General features: G+C 38.4%; 1 protein-coding gene across 2 annotated transcripts in view; it reads right to left on the bottom strand.

Annotated features, from left to right (window-relative positions):
* The window catches only part of LOC126248350 (uncharacterized), a 247259-nt gene extending 246198 nt beyond the window's left edge, over window positions 1-1061 (bottom strand). The window contains exon 1 of one of the 2 annotated variants that reach the window (XM_049949260.1): window positions 936-1061. In XM_049949260.1, coding sequence (XP_049805217.1) covers window positions 936-966 — 31 coding nt within the window. In that variant the 5' untranslated portion in view covers window positions 967-1061. Of the gene's footprint in view, window positions 1-543; window positions 672-935 lie in introns of those variants that run through there. The other variant, XM_049949261.1, reaches the window with a different exon arrangement.
* Between the last annotated feature and the right edge of the window lie 17007 nt (window positions 1062-18068).

Here is an 18068-nt window from a genome sequence, read left to right as displayed (position 1 = left end):
ATTCAGGAAGGGTGGGGGAGAAAGTCGGCCATGCCCTTTCAAAGGGACCATCCTGGCATTTGCCTGCAGCAATTTAGGGGAACCATGGAAAACCTAAGTCAGAATGGATGGGTGCAGGTTTGAACCGTTGTCCTCCTGAATGTGACTTCAGAGTCAGGTTGAATCAGGTCTTTCACACAGATTAACGGTAATAGTCGAACATTACAGTTTTCTCAGGGAACTGAGGAGGAAGGGGATTGGCATTAATTTCTACCAACATAACAGGAAATGTTAACGTTACAGGTACCAAATACACACAAAAAAAAATCAACATTATTCAGAGATATGATTTTTTCTACACTGTATACTCAAATTCAAACTCAACGTATGGGACACATACACCATGGTACATTTCCACACAAGATGGGTGAACTGTTCGTTAGGATTCAACTATTACCAGTACTGCAAATCACATCTGATAAGACTTATACGTCATTCAGTGTATTCAAATGAATTTCTATCAACTATTAAACAATTGCGTCAACAAAATTTCTAGATACCTACCTTGGCTAAAAGGGCCCATACTGTTCGTTGTTTGCAATCTTGGAAATTCAGTTACTGAAAAGTGCTAAGAATCGAGTCGCCGATTACAATTTTGTAAATAGTAACTAAAGAGTGGGACTAGGAAGAACTTGTAAAAAGTCTCCGTTTAAATTCACAGTACACAGTGCATGAGACGTTTAAAAACTAATTCTTGGATAACATTGCATACATCATCTGTAAGTAAAGCACTACACACATTACCAGCCAATATCCCACTTGACCAGTCCCTCAAACCATATACGTAAAATAACCAGTACATTCAAAACGGAACATAAACACTGCAATAAAATACTTTAAATTTAGCGAATACTCAAATTTACAATACTGTATCCTGACATGTTTAATATACTTACGTTTCTCTTTATGTGAAATTCGTCGTTCCATGATACAATTCTAGCCACTTGTTGAATAATACAATTCTCCAATATGTAAACATTCGTTCCCTGCTCTCAAATTCATGTCTACGCGCCAGACATGTGAACAACTAGCGTATTCGACCCGAACGATCTATCGATAGTGTGAATCTTCGATGATGATCGGCTTATTTATGTTTTATGTATTTATTCATTCAGAGGTCATCCTACGATGATGTGGGATTTGCAATTATAATATAATATAAATCAATAGCTCATATATATATATATATATATATATATATATATATGTGTGTGTGTGTGTGTGTGTGTGTGTGTGTGTGTGTGTGTGTGCGCGCGCACACATAGAATTAAGTATGTTTTTGCGAGTATAGGTCTGGTGGTCGGTCATTGTCTTGGAAGAATTCGCCAGAAACGACTGAGCAAAATCAAGATTGCCAGAGAAGACACTAAACTTCATTCTCCCAAAGATAAGGACAGTATCTTTAACAAATGTACTACTTAATACGGTTGGACCATACTGTGCAATGTACTATTGAGTATACACCATTTATATAATATAACACTAAAGAACAAACAGGCTAATATGCCCACAGAATCTCCTTCAGTCAGTTCGAGAAACTGCCTCCAGACCCGTAAATACACTACTACCACAACCAACTTTTGCTACTGTGCCCCATGCAAGTCACCATGTCTTCCCTGCATCTCGTCTCTAGAACTTACAAGGGAACATTCCCATGTGTCAATGAACGATCTTGAAGAAACTTGGCGGTGTGTAGAGGGAGAAGATAATCCTCTACGTTCTTTTCTTCAAAACTGTGTAATCAACTTAAAAAAATGGAAAATTTGCAAATCATCACACGTCCTTTAACGAATCTTACTAAATGGAAACTTTTGTTACAGCATAAATTAAAGAAGCTTTCACACCACATACATTCATGTGTAATAAAACATTTTTCCAAAAACACCATTTTAGAAAAATTAAATTGTACAAAACGTGCTGTCAGAATATGAGCCAATGTACCTCATTAAAATATTTAATCGTACATGATTACTCTAATTATTCGTTGTACAGATTTTTGTTTCATTATGTAAATTGTTATTTTACGTTTTCAATTCACATTTTTTGTTTTTTAGTCTACTGTTTCACATACTTGTATTCTGTTAATTGAAATAACCCATTACTAAGATACAAAGTCGTTACAATAATGACAATCCGTAAAGAAATGCTTACAACATAACGCTTTTGTGTACCATGCACACAAAATGAACGACATTTCTTCACACGATACACACAATAAAAAGCTCCACACGATACACACAATAAAAAGGACAAGAAAAAAGAAAATGCAGCAGGCGTCGCAAATTGTGGTGGGCGATCTTCTATATCCTGGTTTGTTCCAGGAAAACCTTGGTGAAGAGAATTGACTGTGTACTAATGACCGCAGCTTGATTATATTGTTCCTCAAATGGAGACTGATATCATAATCATGCAGCAGAATTAGATCTGAAAAATCTTCTCACAGAGTTCTTCTAACATCGAAAGTCATATAGTCCAATTGCTGTACCTGTCCCATCAAGCTTTTTGGGCTCACGAGATGAACAATTTCCTTGTCCTCAGATATGACACTCAAAAACGATTATTCACACTGTCGACGCCAGGATTCTAACAATAATACAGGTTTTGCTCCCGCACTGGGAAAGAAAACTTCTGTCAAATATCTTTTGACACAGTCAGACGTTAGTTTACCAAATTTTAGTGCAGTCACAAGGACACTAGGGCCTTCAAAAACAGATTGTCTGATTCTCAGTCCAGAGTCTCCTAAGTTTCTTTCAAAAATACGAAAAGGGTTATAAGCACCTTGTCAGCTACAGACACAGCTGGTTGAATCGTGTAACTGTAACTGATGACAATGACTGCACCATGGATTCAACTTTCTTTGTATACTTTTGGACAAAGTACATCCAGAGTGCAACTCGAGGCTGAATCCGCTCTGATCAGAGCTGTGCACCCCTTTAGCCCCCAAAACGTTGATGTGATCGTTAACTTGCACTACAGGTCGTAACATGACCTCGTCTAGATCATTTTCATCGTTTATGTAGTGTCTAGTTATAAATTTTGTTATTTTCCCAAATAAAATTTCATGCACCTTTTGAAAATTCAGTAGTCATTTCGGGCTTGCCATGAAATTATGTAACTTTCCTTCCCTGATCGTTCGGAAGGCTCTCTTTTGAAAGTCAGTATCATGGATATGCGGTGGATGATCCACAGCCTCTAGTACCTTTTGTAAAATCCAGCAGTGTATTGCCTTCATCTTATCACGTTTACAGCCATCATGAAGAACGTACTTTTCCCAGCGATACAGCTGTTTTACTGACGTAACTTGACGATACTTATGCTGCATGCATGAAGGTGACCCCGTTCCCTTAAGTGGCGAATCCAGGATTTTGTTTTGGGAGGGGCTTGACCCACTGAGCGTAGGCTTTTTCAAGGTAAACATTAATATACTGAAAAGCGCACATAATTTTATTTTGCTCATTTAACGTATAGCGAGTACCCTCGGATAATACTTTGCAAATTCTTCAGTGACTTCGACAGGTTATAGGCTGCCAGATATATGTCAGTGAATAAACATGACAGCCAAACCATTCAACCTGTGATCCGCCATTGTCGTACGAAGGTACAACTTTACCAGTCTAAGAGAAGAGAAGCTACGCTCCACACTACAAGTTGATAGCGAGAATTTGTAAAAGAATGCCGGTCGGTGTGGCCGTGCAGTTCTAGGCGCTTCAGGCTGGAACCGCGTGATCGCCATGGTCGCAGGTTCCAATCCTGCCTTGGGCATGGATGTGTGTGATGTCCTTAGGTTAGTTAGGTTTAAGTAGTTCTAAGTTCTAGGGGACTGATGAGCATAGATGTTAAGTCCCATAGTGCTCAGAGCCATTTGAACCATTTTTTTGTAAAAGAATCTTTATTAGGGAAAAATTCATTTGTCTCTTGATGTGTCCCTGCTGCTGTTTGGGAGGGGGGGGGGAATGTTCCCTGTCTCTCCAGAGCTCCTTCCGAAGAGTTATTTCTCCCGATAACGAGAGAGAATGAGGCAAGTCGCTGCTGTAAACACGTGCAGCTGCCACTACAGAGTTCAGATTTTCTGCTTTTACGATGACACTTGGTATAAGGGCGAACAGGTTGAGAACTTAAGAGTGTTCTGCTCTCGAAAAGCGCCTCCTCAACTGTCCCACTTCAAAATCGATGAAAGGTAGGAATACATTCAATCTGAAACAAAACGCGACCTGACATTATTCTCGAACTCGAAAGAATAGAAAAGAAAGAAATGCTGCATCAAGCAAAAAGTGGGTGTATGTATTAAAGGTTTATTTTACCCGTAATATTCCTTGGTATCGGGTACTTCTATATCTGAGCGTTGAGCAGAGCGTTTGGCGATTCTGTGTGCCTGCACTGGGATGTCCAGAGGTGCTACAATATGGTACGCCTTTCCGAAAATTTCTTCGTATTTCGTTTCTCTGTATCGTTCCAGTGTTATTATTACACTGTCTACCATATCATAGCAAAGGATGAGATCTAATGTAACAGCCTGCAGCTGCCGTGAAAGCAGAAAAGTAATTTCAAATACAACGGCGGTTATCGTCAAAGTTAAGACAAAGTCGTATTGTTGAATAGAAGCCAGAAGACTTGCAATTTACAATGACGGCGAAGTTCTGTGCATTTCTTCAAGAAACTGTACGATATAGTCAAAGAGCACTTTGAACTGAAGGAGTGCATCATGCCTTTCAAGCCAGCACGTAGCACTAAGACTTTGTAACTTAACTCTTTTCGCCTCTGGGTATTTTCAAGGATAGCTCGCTTGATAAGTTCCACCCTTGTTGGTGGCTCGCGCACAAAACTGCTAACACGACTTACAACTCCCAGCTTATTGCGAATACTAGGCAAGCTGCAGGCCCTCACGATAGCTAGGTTTAGTTTACGTGCTACACAATACATGTAAGTCGCTAGTGGTTGGATTTATACGGGATTGTACGCCACTGAACTTCCCAGACATGTTGGCACCTCCATCATAACCTTGACCTCTCAAATTCGTAACTTGTAAGCCGACTTGATTTAATTCTTGAACGGTTTGATCGCTTAATGTAGCACCAGTCATGTTAGTTGCAAACAGAAAGCAGATGAAGCTTTTGTGTATTGTGCTTTTTTGTAGATTCAGATACTTGATACATTCACTGCCTTGTTCTGTACCACTGGCATCCGTTGTTTCGTCGCCAAGGACAGCATAATATTTTGCTTCTTTGACTTTGTCAGGTACCTTTTTCATAATGACAGAATGACAACAATCAGTTAGCTGATTCTGAGTTGTTTTGCTCAGATATGTAGCATTTTTTGGCGCTGTTTCTAAATGTTTTTGGAGAGATGAATCATCTGAGTCAATGCGAAATTTTAAAAGTGCCCCAAATTTTCCTTCGCTCGTTTCATCACTCAGTGTACCATCATCTTGGTGATCTCTTAACAATATGTTTTCTTGACCACATAATATGATCGTCTTTACTATAGGAATCAGCCGCTCTCTGTTTGATTTAATCATTTTCCGTTTTTCAATTTCGATTAAACTATTTACAGCTTTTTCAGGGTTTTCATATGAACGTTTGAAATGTGTGCTATTTGACACTGCCATTTTGTGATAATTTGTAGCAGAATGGTTTCTAAAGATTTCTGGCGCTTTTTTCTATTTGAAAGTGGACGAGTGACTGAAGATCTTAGAGCTACAGAATGCTTGGCCCCACTATCTGGACCAGAAGACAGTACGCAAGGCAAACAATATGCATCGTTCTGTTGTTGGCTGTAGACTAGCCAAGAGTATACCTTTAGCCAATCAGAACGGACCTTTCTTTTTTGTCCACCTTCTGTCTGCTCCAGATATTCATAATTACGGGATTGTTCTGAAGATTCCGTCAGATGTTTATACTTTTCCTCATCACTGAGTACTTTTCCTACCACATAATAAATAACAAAAGGATTTTCAACGCAAGTAGTCGATGTACTAGCCACACCCACTGACACTGGTTCCGCTTCTGTAACAACAGCAAACAAAAACTACAACTTGTAAGTGAATGAGAGAATCATACATAAGCAAATCAGCAGCTTAGCAACAATTAAAATAACTCTTCAGAACTATATTACAGGGTTATTTAAAGAGACCAATAATCATTTAAGGGTTTAAAATAAAACTCATTAATATGAAGCTTTCTTTTATTATGGTACAAACTTGAAATCAGCTAACCCCTGTAAAAGTTACATACAAACTAATCTAGTCTACCAAAATGTATGAAACGGCTGATATTTCGAGATTTTGAAGTTGGTTCCACAGTAAAAGTTGTTCTTATTGACGAGTACTTTAACCCATTAAAATTATATGCCGATTTTAGGTAAATGACGTGGTATAAGTGTATGAAATTCTCGACAACACCGGCACGCTCGAAGAAAGCTAGTTTAGAAAGAATTCAAAACCAAACAAACCCGATGACTGATATTACATTACATCATTTACACTAACTATTACTTCAAGCTGTGCCTTGTAGGGCAGGCAGAGAGGATCGAGTGCTCAGAGCATTTTTGTTGCCAACAGTGAAATGAGATTTCCCACTAAGAGAATTTATTCAAAACCACTATAAGCCACTACCTTTTTTATCGTGCCTTTAACAAAACCATCAGATTGTTATTTTTTAAGCACTGAGCATGTCGAGTAACATAAAGTATGAGACAATTCAATTCATCACATTGTTTAAGGCTAGAACAATATTATGAAATGTGACACAGAGAACTTACTTAAGAGAAAATGAAGAGTTTGGGGTTATCAACGTCTTCCTCAGCAGAAGGTTCAATGCAGGGGCAGAGGTAGTCGCGGATAAAGTATGTTCAGACGCTTTACACGTCATTAACAGTTTCTATCAGGTCACATGAAATTGAATGAAACCATAAACAGCTGTTAACTAATGGTCTGTTAACACTATCGGTTTCGCTGTATTAAAGCAACATGTTCAGGTGTAAGTGGTGTCACATAAATTAGCACATGGAGACGCCCCATGGAGAGGGGAAGTGCTCAACGAATAGAAATCGGCGAACCATTGGGGCGAATATTGCAGGGGATGCGGCAACTGTCGTCAGAAGTCGTAAGGGTGAAGCACTAGTGGATTCTCTGACTACGAACATTGGGAGCATCTCCATGTGCAAATTTATGTGACACTGCTTGCACCCGAATATGCTGCTTTAGCGCAACGAAACCGGTCAGATCAATATACCATCAGATAACAGCTGTCTGCGGTTTCATTCAGTTTCAAGTCACTATGAATTTCAACGGCTGTGGCTGCCCATGTTACAAAGTTGCAAGTTCCTTCCTGCGTCAGCACCTCTGTTGGCAGTTTATTACTGTGACAACAGTTTCTTCCTTCTGATTCCTGCCCGAATCGACAAATGCGAATTCATCATTTCGGATTTCATTTTATTTCTCGCTTTAGTTTTAATAGTGTTCATCTGGCTAAAAAGTCTTTCCACTTACGCATTCGACCATGGTAACATTAGTCGTGACAGCACAAAAGTTTTCAATTCGTGAAATTGGTTGACGTCATTTGCATCTCTGCGTTGAAGCACTGGACACCAGAAATTAACAGCGTCTGTTTAGGACCATTTGACAAGAGTTGAATTTTGTCATTCAAAATCAGTTTTTTTATTATGCCAGGATCATTATTACTCGATTTAAGGAGAGGAATCAATGACTATTTAACGACACAAAGAGCTTTGAACTCAGAAAGAAGTGAAATTCTCCTCAAGATTTCATTGTTGTCTGGAAGCCATTGCAACAATTAAATTATTAATTGGTCCACAACTTGGATGCATCTCAGACGTAAGACATGTTCTTGTTCTGGGTATAATTAAGATTTTCTAAATTCATTAATCTTATTTTCGAACTAATATCCTAGATATGTTGGGGGATCTAAATGGTTTTCAAAGCCTAAATTTAATTTTTTTTTGCATATGATATATACGGACAAAACATTTTTTATTAATGATTCTGTTAGCACAACGTGGTTATTTAACAGCTTACATGAACCCTCTGTGCTGGGTTCAAAATGTTATTAACCAGACGCAAATTTGAAAGAATCGTCTTGGAAAATATCTAAATATGCCTAACTGGATTCATCAGAAAACACTGAATAAAGCATTTCTGCAGTGTAACAATTGTCTTTGATTCGCGTTATTTCAATACGCGCTCTAAGCTCTAACCGCTGGTCTGTAGTTCTTGTTACCGCAGACTCTATGGACAACCATCGTGTATCACATGCGCGTGGAATTTTAAGGGATTCGGCTCCTTTGACTGTCTGATAAATATCACTATTCAACTGTTGGCTAGTTGAAGAATCCAAAAACCAATTATATGTTTCCCTAACTAAGAAGTCCAGTTTTCCTGGAGCATCTCACTGAATGGCTTACACATTTTATAACAATAAAATCTAGAATTACATTTTTCAAACTTTGATTGACACCATTGTGAACACCTACAATTATATTCATATTGTCTGTGCCTATACGCTGCAGCTTGTTTATATCTAATTTCAATTCTTGAGGAGTGTCTTTAATTGCTGTTATAGTAGACTGTGCATTATAATGTTCGAGATCGGCTAGTTTTAAATTAAAACGATGAAATGAACGCATTGGTTGCAGCACTGTAATATATCATTGTTATTTCTAAAAATTTGGTCATGTTAATGTCTGTTGATTTATTAATTGTAATGATATACATGTTGTCACTGATATCTTGCCGCAAATTTTCCACAAAATACCGCCTTATTGCATGTTTTATAGCTGTACTACATTTTGTTCTACATATTTTAAGTTTTCTGGCAATATTACTGTCTGTGAATTTACTCTTGCACAAATCAGTTAAGTAATGACATGACATGATCGGACAATGAGTGGAAACAAATGATGCAAGGGATCCCTCAGCTTGATTCACTTATTAATACTCTTTCACGGTTTTGAAAGATATTTTTGTTTGTTGACAATGGCGCTGCTGCTATCTTTTTTTCTTTTACATCACTGTGACTAATTATTGCGGCAGAACACGCTAACAAACAATATACTCTTGCGTCATCACCTTCAATTCTTTCTAGCCAGTTTGCAAATTTACTATAGCGTAGCGATTCTGCGCGAAATTTCTGGGTACACTGTCCCTTTACTTTATATATGTTTAGCACTAAAACAACAACAACAAGTGATTTAAGAACCACCACATAACCTCCAGCACAACAGATATGAGCTGTGCATGTAATTGCAGATTTATTAATACTAGAGTGCATAACAAAATGGGTGCATAACAATACGACCACTAAACAACACAGAAACAGAGACAAAATACTGTGTATTATAAATGTTTAGGTGATATAAATTTAAGAGCTACTAGACGTTAGCAAATGAAACAGTGGTGTTTGCTGTATGTAGAATGGATCAAGTGACTACCATAAACCACCCAAATCTTTTTAAAATCCACCATAATTCTTACCAGCCAGTAGATACAAAATCTTCACGGTAGACAGGTACTCAAAACCACCAAATTTTGTGGGAAAAATCACTAACTTCGTGATACTGATCTAGAGTCCAGTCCACAGCCACCCACACCACACCGACCGAAAGAACAACGAACTCAACCTAAAAAAGTCACAAACTCGACTAATCGTGTTTGTATGAATTTCATTAACTACATACAAAATAATCAGAAAGATGTACCTGCTGAACATTGAGCAGACAATGATAAGTCGCCGACATTGTTCCCAGATAATACTGGTTCATTTTCGCTCGATTCTACCTCTTCTTTCTTCCTTTTCAGAAAAAAAAGAACGAAGATCTCCTTGTCTACGTTTCGATGTCATTTTTTTGAAAATTTGACAAATACAAAAAAAAGCACGCCTTGATTACAATTAAAAACCACTTGAACAGCGCATTTTATTGTGTCTGATTTGACAAACCATATAACAATGCTTTATGTGTACAGCAGCGCGGCGCACGCACTCTCAAACTGCACACTCATATCGGGCAGGCGGGTGGCGGTGGCATGGTGTGTGTATTTAGCTGCGTTCCGAATGGGTGGCGCGCGATTTAAAAACTAGTCACATAAGCACCTTCTTAGAGAATGTAAAATCTCAAAACATACTACACCTACTTAAAATGAATTATGTAACAAATGATGAAAATTGTACTGTAGGTAGTATAGTACTAAGACAGTAGGATGATATCAAGTTTAATTTGAGGTTTGTCATGGGTGGACCCAGATGCTTTTGGAGAGGGATTGATCCTCTTAGCCCCCACCCCCCTCCCCAATCCGCTACTGGTTTTCTTCTTTCTGTTTATCCAAAATTCAACCATAGATTTATTATATTCAGATTTACCGCTTTCTGAAGAAAGAACATTACCTCGGATGAAGGATTCCTCATGTGTTTCACAATCAAATACACAATCATTTTCACTCATTGCTACATCAAGGAGCTCAGATCCATCAAACCATAGCCCATCATATCGTTCCATAATAGTCACATGTTCACCCATGCTGTCACAAATAAATGATACAATGATGTTTTACGGTTGCAGTTTCTGTGAACTAATAACTCTCAGGGAATTACATACTGCTAAAATGATCATTTAGCATTCAGCAAATATTAACAGTTGGCATCTCCCCTGTTTGTTAACACATCTACTTCATAAACAGCACAAAGTCTCACGTAAGTTTGGCAACAAGTTTGTTCAACACCACAGATTCGGCGAGTGCTGAAAAGTACAGGCAGTTCAAAGAAGAATCCGAAGAAACGTCCATGCTGATGGTCACATCCAGAAATCCGTGCCATGTGTAGCAATCCAAACAGTGTTGAGTCTGAAGAGTGTAGCAAGGTCCAGAAATCGTGCAGTGATTTGCAGTTCTGTAGTAATGGTAGCAAGCAGTGGACAAGACTGCTGCAGAGTTGTCAGTGCCGGCTTACAAAACAGGAAGCACCAATGAGAAGACACCAGCACGTACAGCTCCTCTTGCAATGTGGTCTGTAATGTCGCCAACTAGCGGTACAGCCTTGTACCCCATGGGCTGCTAGTTGGCGAACCTCACGGACTGCACCCCAGATCTACGATATTTTCACATCAGGGTAAATACCTGATAGTGCCGCACCCCCCCCCTCCCTCTAGCGCTTGAGAGAGGACGATAAAAATATTAAAAAACCAATTTTTCAAAAAATATTTTCATTTTGTAGCGCACATCTTTCTGAAGAGTTTGATATGTATAAACATACCGGTATATGTTCGAGGAAATGTAAGACATCTCATTTGATCTTAAGCCTGCCAAAGTGCAGTGCCTTGCCTCTTCACGCAGCAATCTTCTATCATACGTCACTGTATTTCGCTCTGTGGAATTCAAACGTGTATATTTTGTTACGGAAGCCATTAAACCTATATTCAGGACAGTGGAAATTAAAACGTCCTGTGGTGTGTCTCCTCCTTCCAGTTGGCCGATCTGACATCCTATACCCCTTAAAAAAACTCACAATTAATACTGGGTGGGATTAATTGTTACTGGGAGAATAAAGAACTCTTCAGGAAATTTGCAATCTTTATTGCCTATTTACTAATAACTTTCTCTTCTGTGTGACATAAAATGAAATATAGGAAACATAAAACCAGCAAGACAGTACACATTTCTTTAATCCTTATGTCTTAGCATTTTTTTCTCTCTAATCTTACATGGCGTGCTTTCCTTTCGGTGTGAAAGAATCTACTACCTCATCAAAGTTCGTCAAATCTTTTGCTACACGAAAAATCTAAATGTCTTTGTCTAATACTGAAAAAGCTGTTAATACGAATAGTACCCAAGACTGGTGTAGTTTCTCTATACGATTACATCTATTTTGTCATTATCTGCTAGATAAAAAAAGTAGGTCTTTCTAATACTGTAGCAATTGTAGCACACACCAAATAAACACGACCAGTTGGCACAAAGGTTTATTTTTATATACCTTATTTATATAAATAACACCACAGGACATAATTCACAAAGCACCAGTATCAAATGCCTATTAGGATTACTTTAAGCAAAAAGTTTTGTTAGGAAAAAGTTTCACATTTCATTCATATGCTCCAGTTTCTGAAGTATGAGATCGAAAAGTCCAGAAGCATGTGTATCATGTCTGAGATCAGTAACTCTGATAGTAAAATTAAAGCAATTTGGAATATTATTGAAAGGGAAACGGGGCAACCAAGAGCACAGGAAGACATTAGTGCCATAAAACTGAATGACAAGTGTACTAACAATCAGAAATTGAAAATATTTTCAATAATCATTTTTTAAATGTTGTGGAGACAATAGGATCTAAATCTTCACTAGAAGAGGCAAGGCTACTAATAGAAGAGGCCATACCTGTGCAGTTTGAAACAACTGTAATTACACCAACCTCTCCCTCTGAAATCAGTAAAATAATAAACTCACTGAAAAGTAAAAGCTCTTACGGAATTGATGACATTTCCAGCAAGGTACTTAAAGCTTGTTCCCCACAGATAAGTAGGATTCTCAGCCACATATGTAATAGCTCTTTGGAGCAGGGTGTTTTCCCCGAAATACTGAAATATGCCATTGTAAAACCATTGCATAAAAAGGGGGACACGTCGGATGTGAACAACTACTCTCTTCTGACAGCTCTATCAAAAATTTTTGAGAAAGTAATGTATTCAAGAGTAGCCTCCCATATTTGTAAAAATAAAGTACTAACAAAATGTCAGTTCGGTTTTCAGAAAGGCTTTTCAACAGAAAATGCTATATACGCTTTAACTGATCAAATATTAAATGCTCTGAATAACCGGACATCACCCATTGGTATTTTTTGTGATCTCTCAAAGGCCTTTGATTGTGTAAATCATGGAATTCTTTTAGATAAGCTAAATCATTATGGTTTGAGGGGGGCAGTGCACAAATGGTTTAATTCATACTTAACTGGAAGAATGCAGAAAGTTGAAATAAGTGGTTCATGTAATGTTAAAGCAACAGCTGATTCCTCAAACTGGGGGGCTATCAAGTACGGGGTCCCACAGGGTTCGGTCTTAGGTCCTTTACTGTTCTTGATATACATTAATGACTTACCATTCCACATTGAGAATATGCAAAATTAGTTCTTTTTGCTGATGATACAAGTATAGTAATAACATCCAAAAACCAAGAACTAAGTGATGTAATTGTAAATGATGTTTTTCACAAAATTATTCAGTGGTTCTCAGCAAACGGACTCTCTTTAAATTTTGATAAAACACAGTATATACAGTTCCGTACAGTAAATGGCACAACTCCAGTAATAAATATAGACTTTGAACAGAAGTCTGTACCTATGGTAGAATTTTCAAAATTTTTAGGTGTGTCCATTGATGAGAGGTTAAACTGGAAGCAACATATTGATGGTCTGCTGAAACGTCTGAGTTCAGCTACGTATGCTATTAGGGTTATTGCAAATTTTGGTGATAAGAATCTCAGTAAATTAGCTTACTATGCCTACTTTCATTCGCTGCTTTCGTATGGCATCATATTCTGGGGTAATTCATCGTTGAGTAGAAAAGTATTCATTGCTCAAAAACGTGTAATCAGAATAATTGCTGGAGCCCACCCACGGCCATCCTGCAGACATCTATTTAAGGATCTAGGGATCATCACAGTATATATATTCACTTATGAAATTTGTTGTTAATAATCCAGCCCAGTTCAAAAGTAATAGCAGTGTGCATATCTATAACACCAGGAGAAAGGATGATCTTCACTATGCAGGGTTAAATCTGACTTTGGCACAGAAAGGGGTAAATTATGCTGCCACAAAAGTCTTTGGTCACCTACCAAACAGCATCAAAAGCCTGGCAGATAGCCAACTAACATTTAAAAATAAGTTAAAAGAATTTCTAGATGACAACTCCTTCTACTCATTGGCTGAATTTTTAGATATAAATTAAAGGGGGCAAAAAAACTTAAACATTAGTGTCATGAAATATTTGGTGTAATGTAATATTTTGTACAGACATCTTTTATTAACCGACATGTTCAACATCATTACGAAGTGTTGCATTCATGATCTATGGAAAAAGTATTAATCTAATCTAATCTAATCTAATCTAAAAGTAATAGTAGGAAATTTCTGTATACATTTGGAATCGTTACATTCTTCCACATAATTTGTGTGATGTCCGTGATTCTTCTCCTTTCTCGTTCTAACAAACAATCTGGGCATCGCTAATTCTGTAGCTATTGCTACCATTGTCAAAACTTATTCTCTGGCTAACTTCACTATCCCTGCCAGAATCACCGGATTACATACCCCACGTTTATTCTCCAATTACGCGTCATTACACATTCGTACAACGCGTTTTTCGCGCTATTCCGAGAACAGAACGCAAGTGGCTGCTAACAGTGGGCTGTGCAAGTGGTCTTTAGTAGTGCAGCGTTCTGGCAAAAATTTCCTGTCAAAATTTCATTTTCTTTGATTCACCAAGAAAATAGTAAGTAATCTTTCTTACCTGTTATTCCTGTTAGTCGTTTATTTCGACTCTTGTATTCTCAATCGATGGCTTTCGCTTATAATTATAGCAACGCCGATCATTCACAGACCCAATCAATGATATAAACAAACAGCAATTGGCCTTCACCCATTTGGGTGTATTTATCTCAGCTTGTATAGCCCCATCTCCATTTGTCTGCTGAAGAGGTTTTTATCTCTAGATGCAACAGGGATTTGCCTGCCAGAGACATCATGTACACTGTGCACGCATTCAAATATCAACTTATGATCAGTTCAGAAATCAACTTAGAATGTGTTAAAAAAATGTTCAAAAACCAACTGGGATACGCTTCAAAATCACACGAATAATGGACAGACCAACATGCACTGGATACACTGGATGCTAGGCGCTTTGTGAAAAAAGGTACTTTTCTTCCAGAATATGAATTTGGTGGCCCCTGAAATTGCCGCCTGGCGCAGATACCTCAGTTTGCCCCCACTAGATCTGGGGTTGGTAGACTGCAGGCCACAAGCTGCAGCATCTCTGGGCTGTGGTTAGCGAGAAGTGGTGCCAGATAGGGACGACCCTTGGAGGTGGTAACAGGGCATGTTACCGTATGTTGAAATCCTTTTATAATCTTCAAATAATACCCTTCAGAAACAGCTATTAATGTACAAAACAAGTCCTGCAATCACCACCATCGTGTCATGACGAACTTGCCTTAATGACTGTTCTCGGCGAATAGCGAGCTGAGCAGTAAATGCTTGAAATCATCACCCCAAAGACTGGCATTTGCTGACAGTACATATGCTGTTTGACTGTGAGCTTTTCTGGCTCAAATGTCTCTGAGCACTATGGGACTCAACATCTTAGGTCATAAGTCCCCTAGAACTTAGAACTACTTAAACCTAACTAACCTAAGGACATCACACACACCCATGCCCGAGGCAGGATTCGAACCTGCGACCGTAGCAGTCCCGCGGTTCCGGACTGCAGCGCCAGAACCGCTAGACCACCGCGGCCGGCGAGCTTTTCTCTTTGAGAGCTTACGGACATGCACAATTCAGTCATGAGTCTCAGCAGTTGGTAGACTGCTTACCCCCCTTTTCCTAACTATAAAAGAAACTAATGGAGAGTTTGGGCCATGAATTCGAGAATCACTTTATGAAGCTCCAAATGTTCTTGCACCAAAATCTGGTAAGTTAACGTCTGAAAAAGTCGAATGATATTTGACAGACGTTGTCTTTCCCAGTGTGGTAGAAAACTCATTCATTTTGTGTGCATGGTGTAAAAAAACTCTATATTGTAAGCATTTCTTTACTGGTTATTATTATTATTGTAATAATTCTGTACCTTAATAATGTGTTACTTATTATTTTCAATTAGCAGAATATACATATGTGATACAGCAAACTAAAAAACGAAAAACATAAACTAGAAACGTTAAATAAGAGTAAAATAGCAGTTTATGTAATACAAGAAAAATATGGACAACTTATTTTCCAAAAATGATATTACAGAAACTAGCTTTAGTCCACATGGATGTATGTAGTGAGAAAGCTTCTTTAATTTGTGTCATAACAAAAGTTCCCATTTTGCAAAATTAACTAATAGTGTTGGGGAAATTTTCAAATATACAAACTTTTTCAAAGGTTCATTATAGTTTTCAAGAACGTTAGTTATATTTCAACTTTTAAATGAAATACATTGTTTTTATATTTCGTGATTTCGAAGCTATTCCTTTTAAGCCTAATACGACAAATTACCTTTTGGGGTGTGTTTTACCCCTTGAAAATTAAACAGAGCACAAACAAGAAAGATATATTGCATTATTTTGCTCCCTCTACACACCCACAAAGTTGCATCAAGATCATTATTCACTGATGCTTGGGTATGTGCCCTTGTTAGTCAACATCCCCCATGGTGAGTGAAATGAGCTCAGGTGAATGAGAGGACGTTACTACCATCCACTATACTAAAAGTCGTCAGGCGCATGTTCTCTGATGTTTCAGCAAGATTTGCAATTTCGTCTTTGGGCCGTGTGGTAGGGGTCAGCCCAAACAAGTATCGACAGGAAGTTTGGTTTGTTTCCCATTGCAAATAAAATGATTTTTAAAGTGAAGTTTTAGATGCCCATTCGACAGAGAGGTCGCAAATTAGTCCAGTGTGATATTCGTTTAATCGATATGTATTAACAGGGATACTAAAACTCGAAGAATAACTTGTACTCCAGCAGTCACAACACTGGCCTGGACCACACTGTCTGCTGCCGCCAAGCGTGCAGTGCTGCTAAAGCCATCGGAACACAGGACGCAGCAGATAACTTTGACATGCATACCCCCAACGTCATGTCACAGGTCGCCGCTGGACTGCACTTCATTCATGTTTTATTGCCCCTGTTAATACATGTCGGTAAAACTAATATCAGACTGGACTGATTTGGGAATGCTCTGTCGAATGGGAAAGTGAAATCCCGATTTAAAATAATTTTGTTTGTAATGGGAAACAAACCGACACTTTCTGCTGATTATGGGCGTCGCAGAAAGACATGGCGAGCAGGAATTGTTTGGGCTGACTCCAGCTGCACAATTAAAAATCGAAATTGGAAATATCTGCTGAAACACCAGAGAAAATGTGCCTGACGACTTTTAGGAGACACATCCAGTACATTTTTACACACGATTTTCTTGTAAAGAATTTCATTATGGTCATGTATAGGCGGACTCACACTTGACGGAACGAAAAGTTGCATCAGGGCATTCCACAGTGTATTTCAAATGGAGTCATTTACACAGGCCGTCAATGGAATGGAATGGAACGTCACCATCATAGTTGCTATGGAAAAAACTTTTGATGTTGATGTTGGTGGCGGGACGAGTGATTAAAAACAGAAGTGCATTCGGCATTCGGCTGAAAGTGGACAGTGATCACTTGATGTCTGTCACTCATGTGGCGCAATCTATGTCTTAACTGACAAATTTACGAAATCGTTTTTAAGGATCCGATCGCAGCTGAATATTTGTGATAAGCAGAACTATAAATATGATTGTTGTTCGTTTCATTCGCAGCAATTAACATTGTGCCCTTAGGTTCCTACCTAACCAAACCATCGAAAATCGCGACATATTCTAAAACAAACAGCCAATATTTGTGGCAGGAAACAATATATGTAGCATTGCGGGAATCGCAACATATCTGGTCATTGCTGGTTGTTTCACTGGTAGCTATTTCTTCTTTCGTTTTTTAATAAGACTGAAGTAACAAAACAGAAGGAGCTCATTAGGGAGAGAGCACGCTCTTACATATAAATAACTTTGAATATTGAAGAACATATTTCCGTTACATGAATAAGAAACTCCCAGAATATGTTATAAACTCGAGTAATGTGGAAATAACCCAAATATGATGAATCCAATATGCTGTCTGAGGAGTAGCGAGCGAGGGACGTCACGTGACCACTTTCTGATTTCAGCCGAACACCAGACGCACTTCTGAATTTTAGTAACTCGTGGCGGTGGAAACTGTGTCGTTAACCTGTT

This window comes from Schistocerca nitens, chromosome 3 (genome assembly GCF_023898315.1).
Source record: "Schistocerca nitens isolate TAMUIC-IGC-003100 chromosome 3, iqSchNite1.1, whole genome shotgun sequence".
NCBI classification, from domain to species: Eukaryota; Metazoa; Arthropoda; class Insecta; order Orthoptera; family Acrididae; genus Schistocerca; species Schistocerca nitens.
This window is presented reverse-complemented; position numbering and strand designations above follow the sequence as displayed.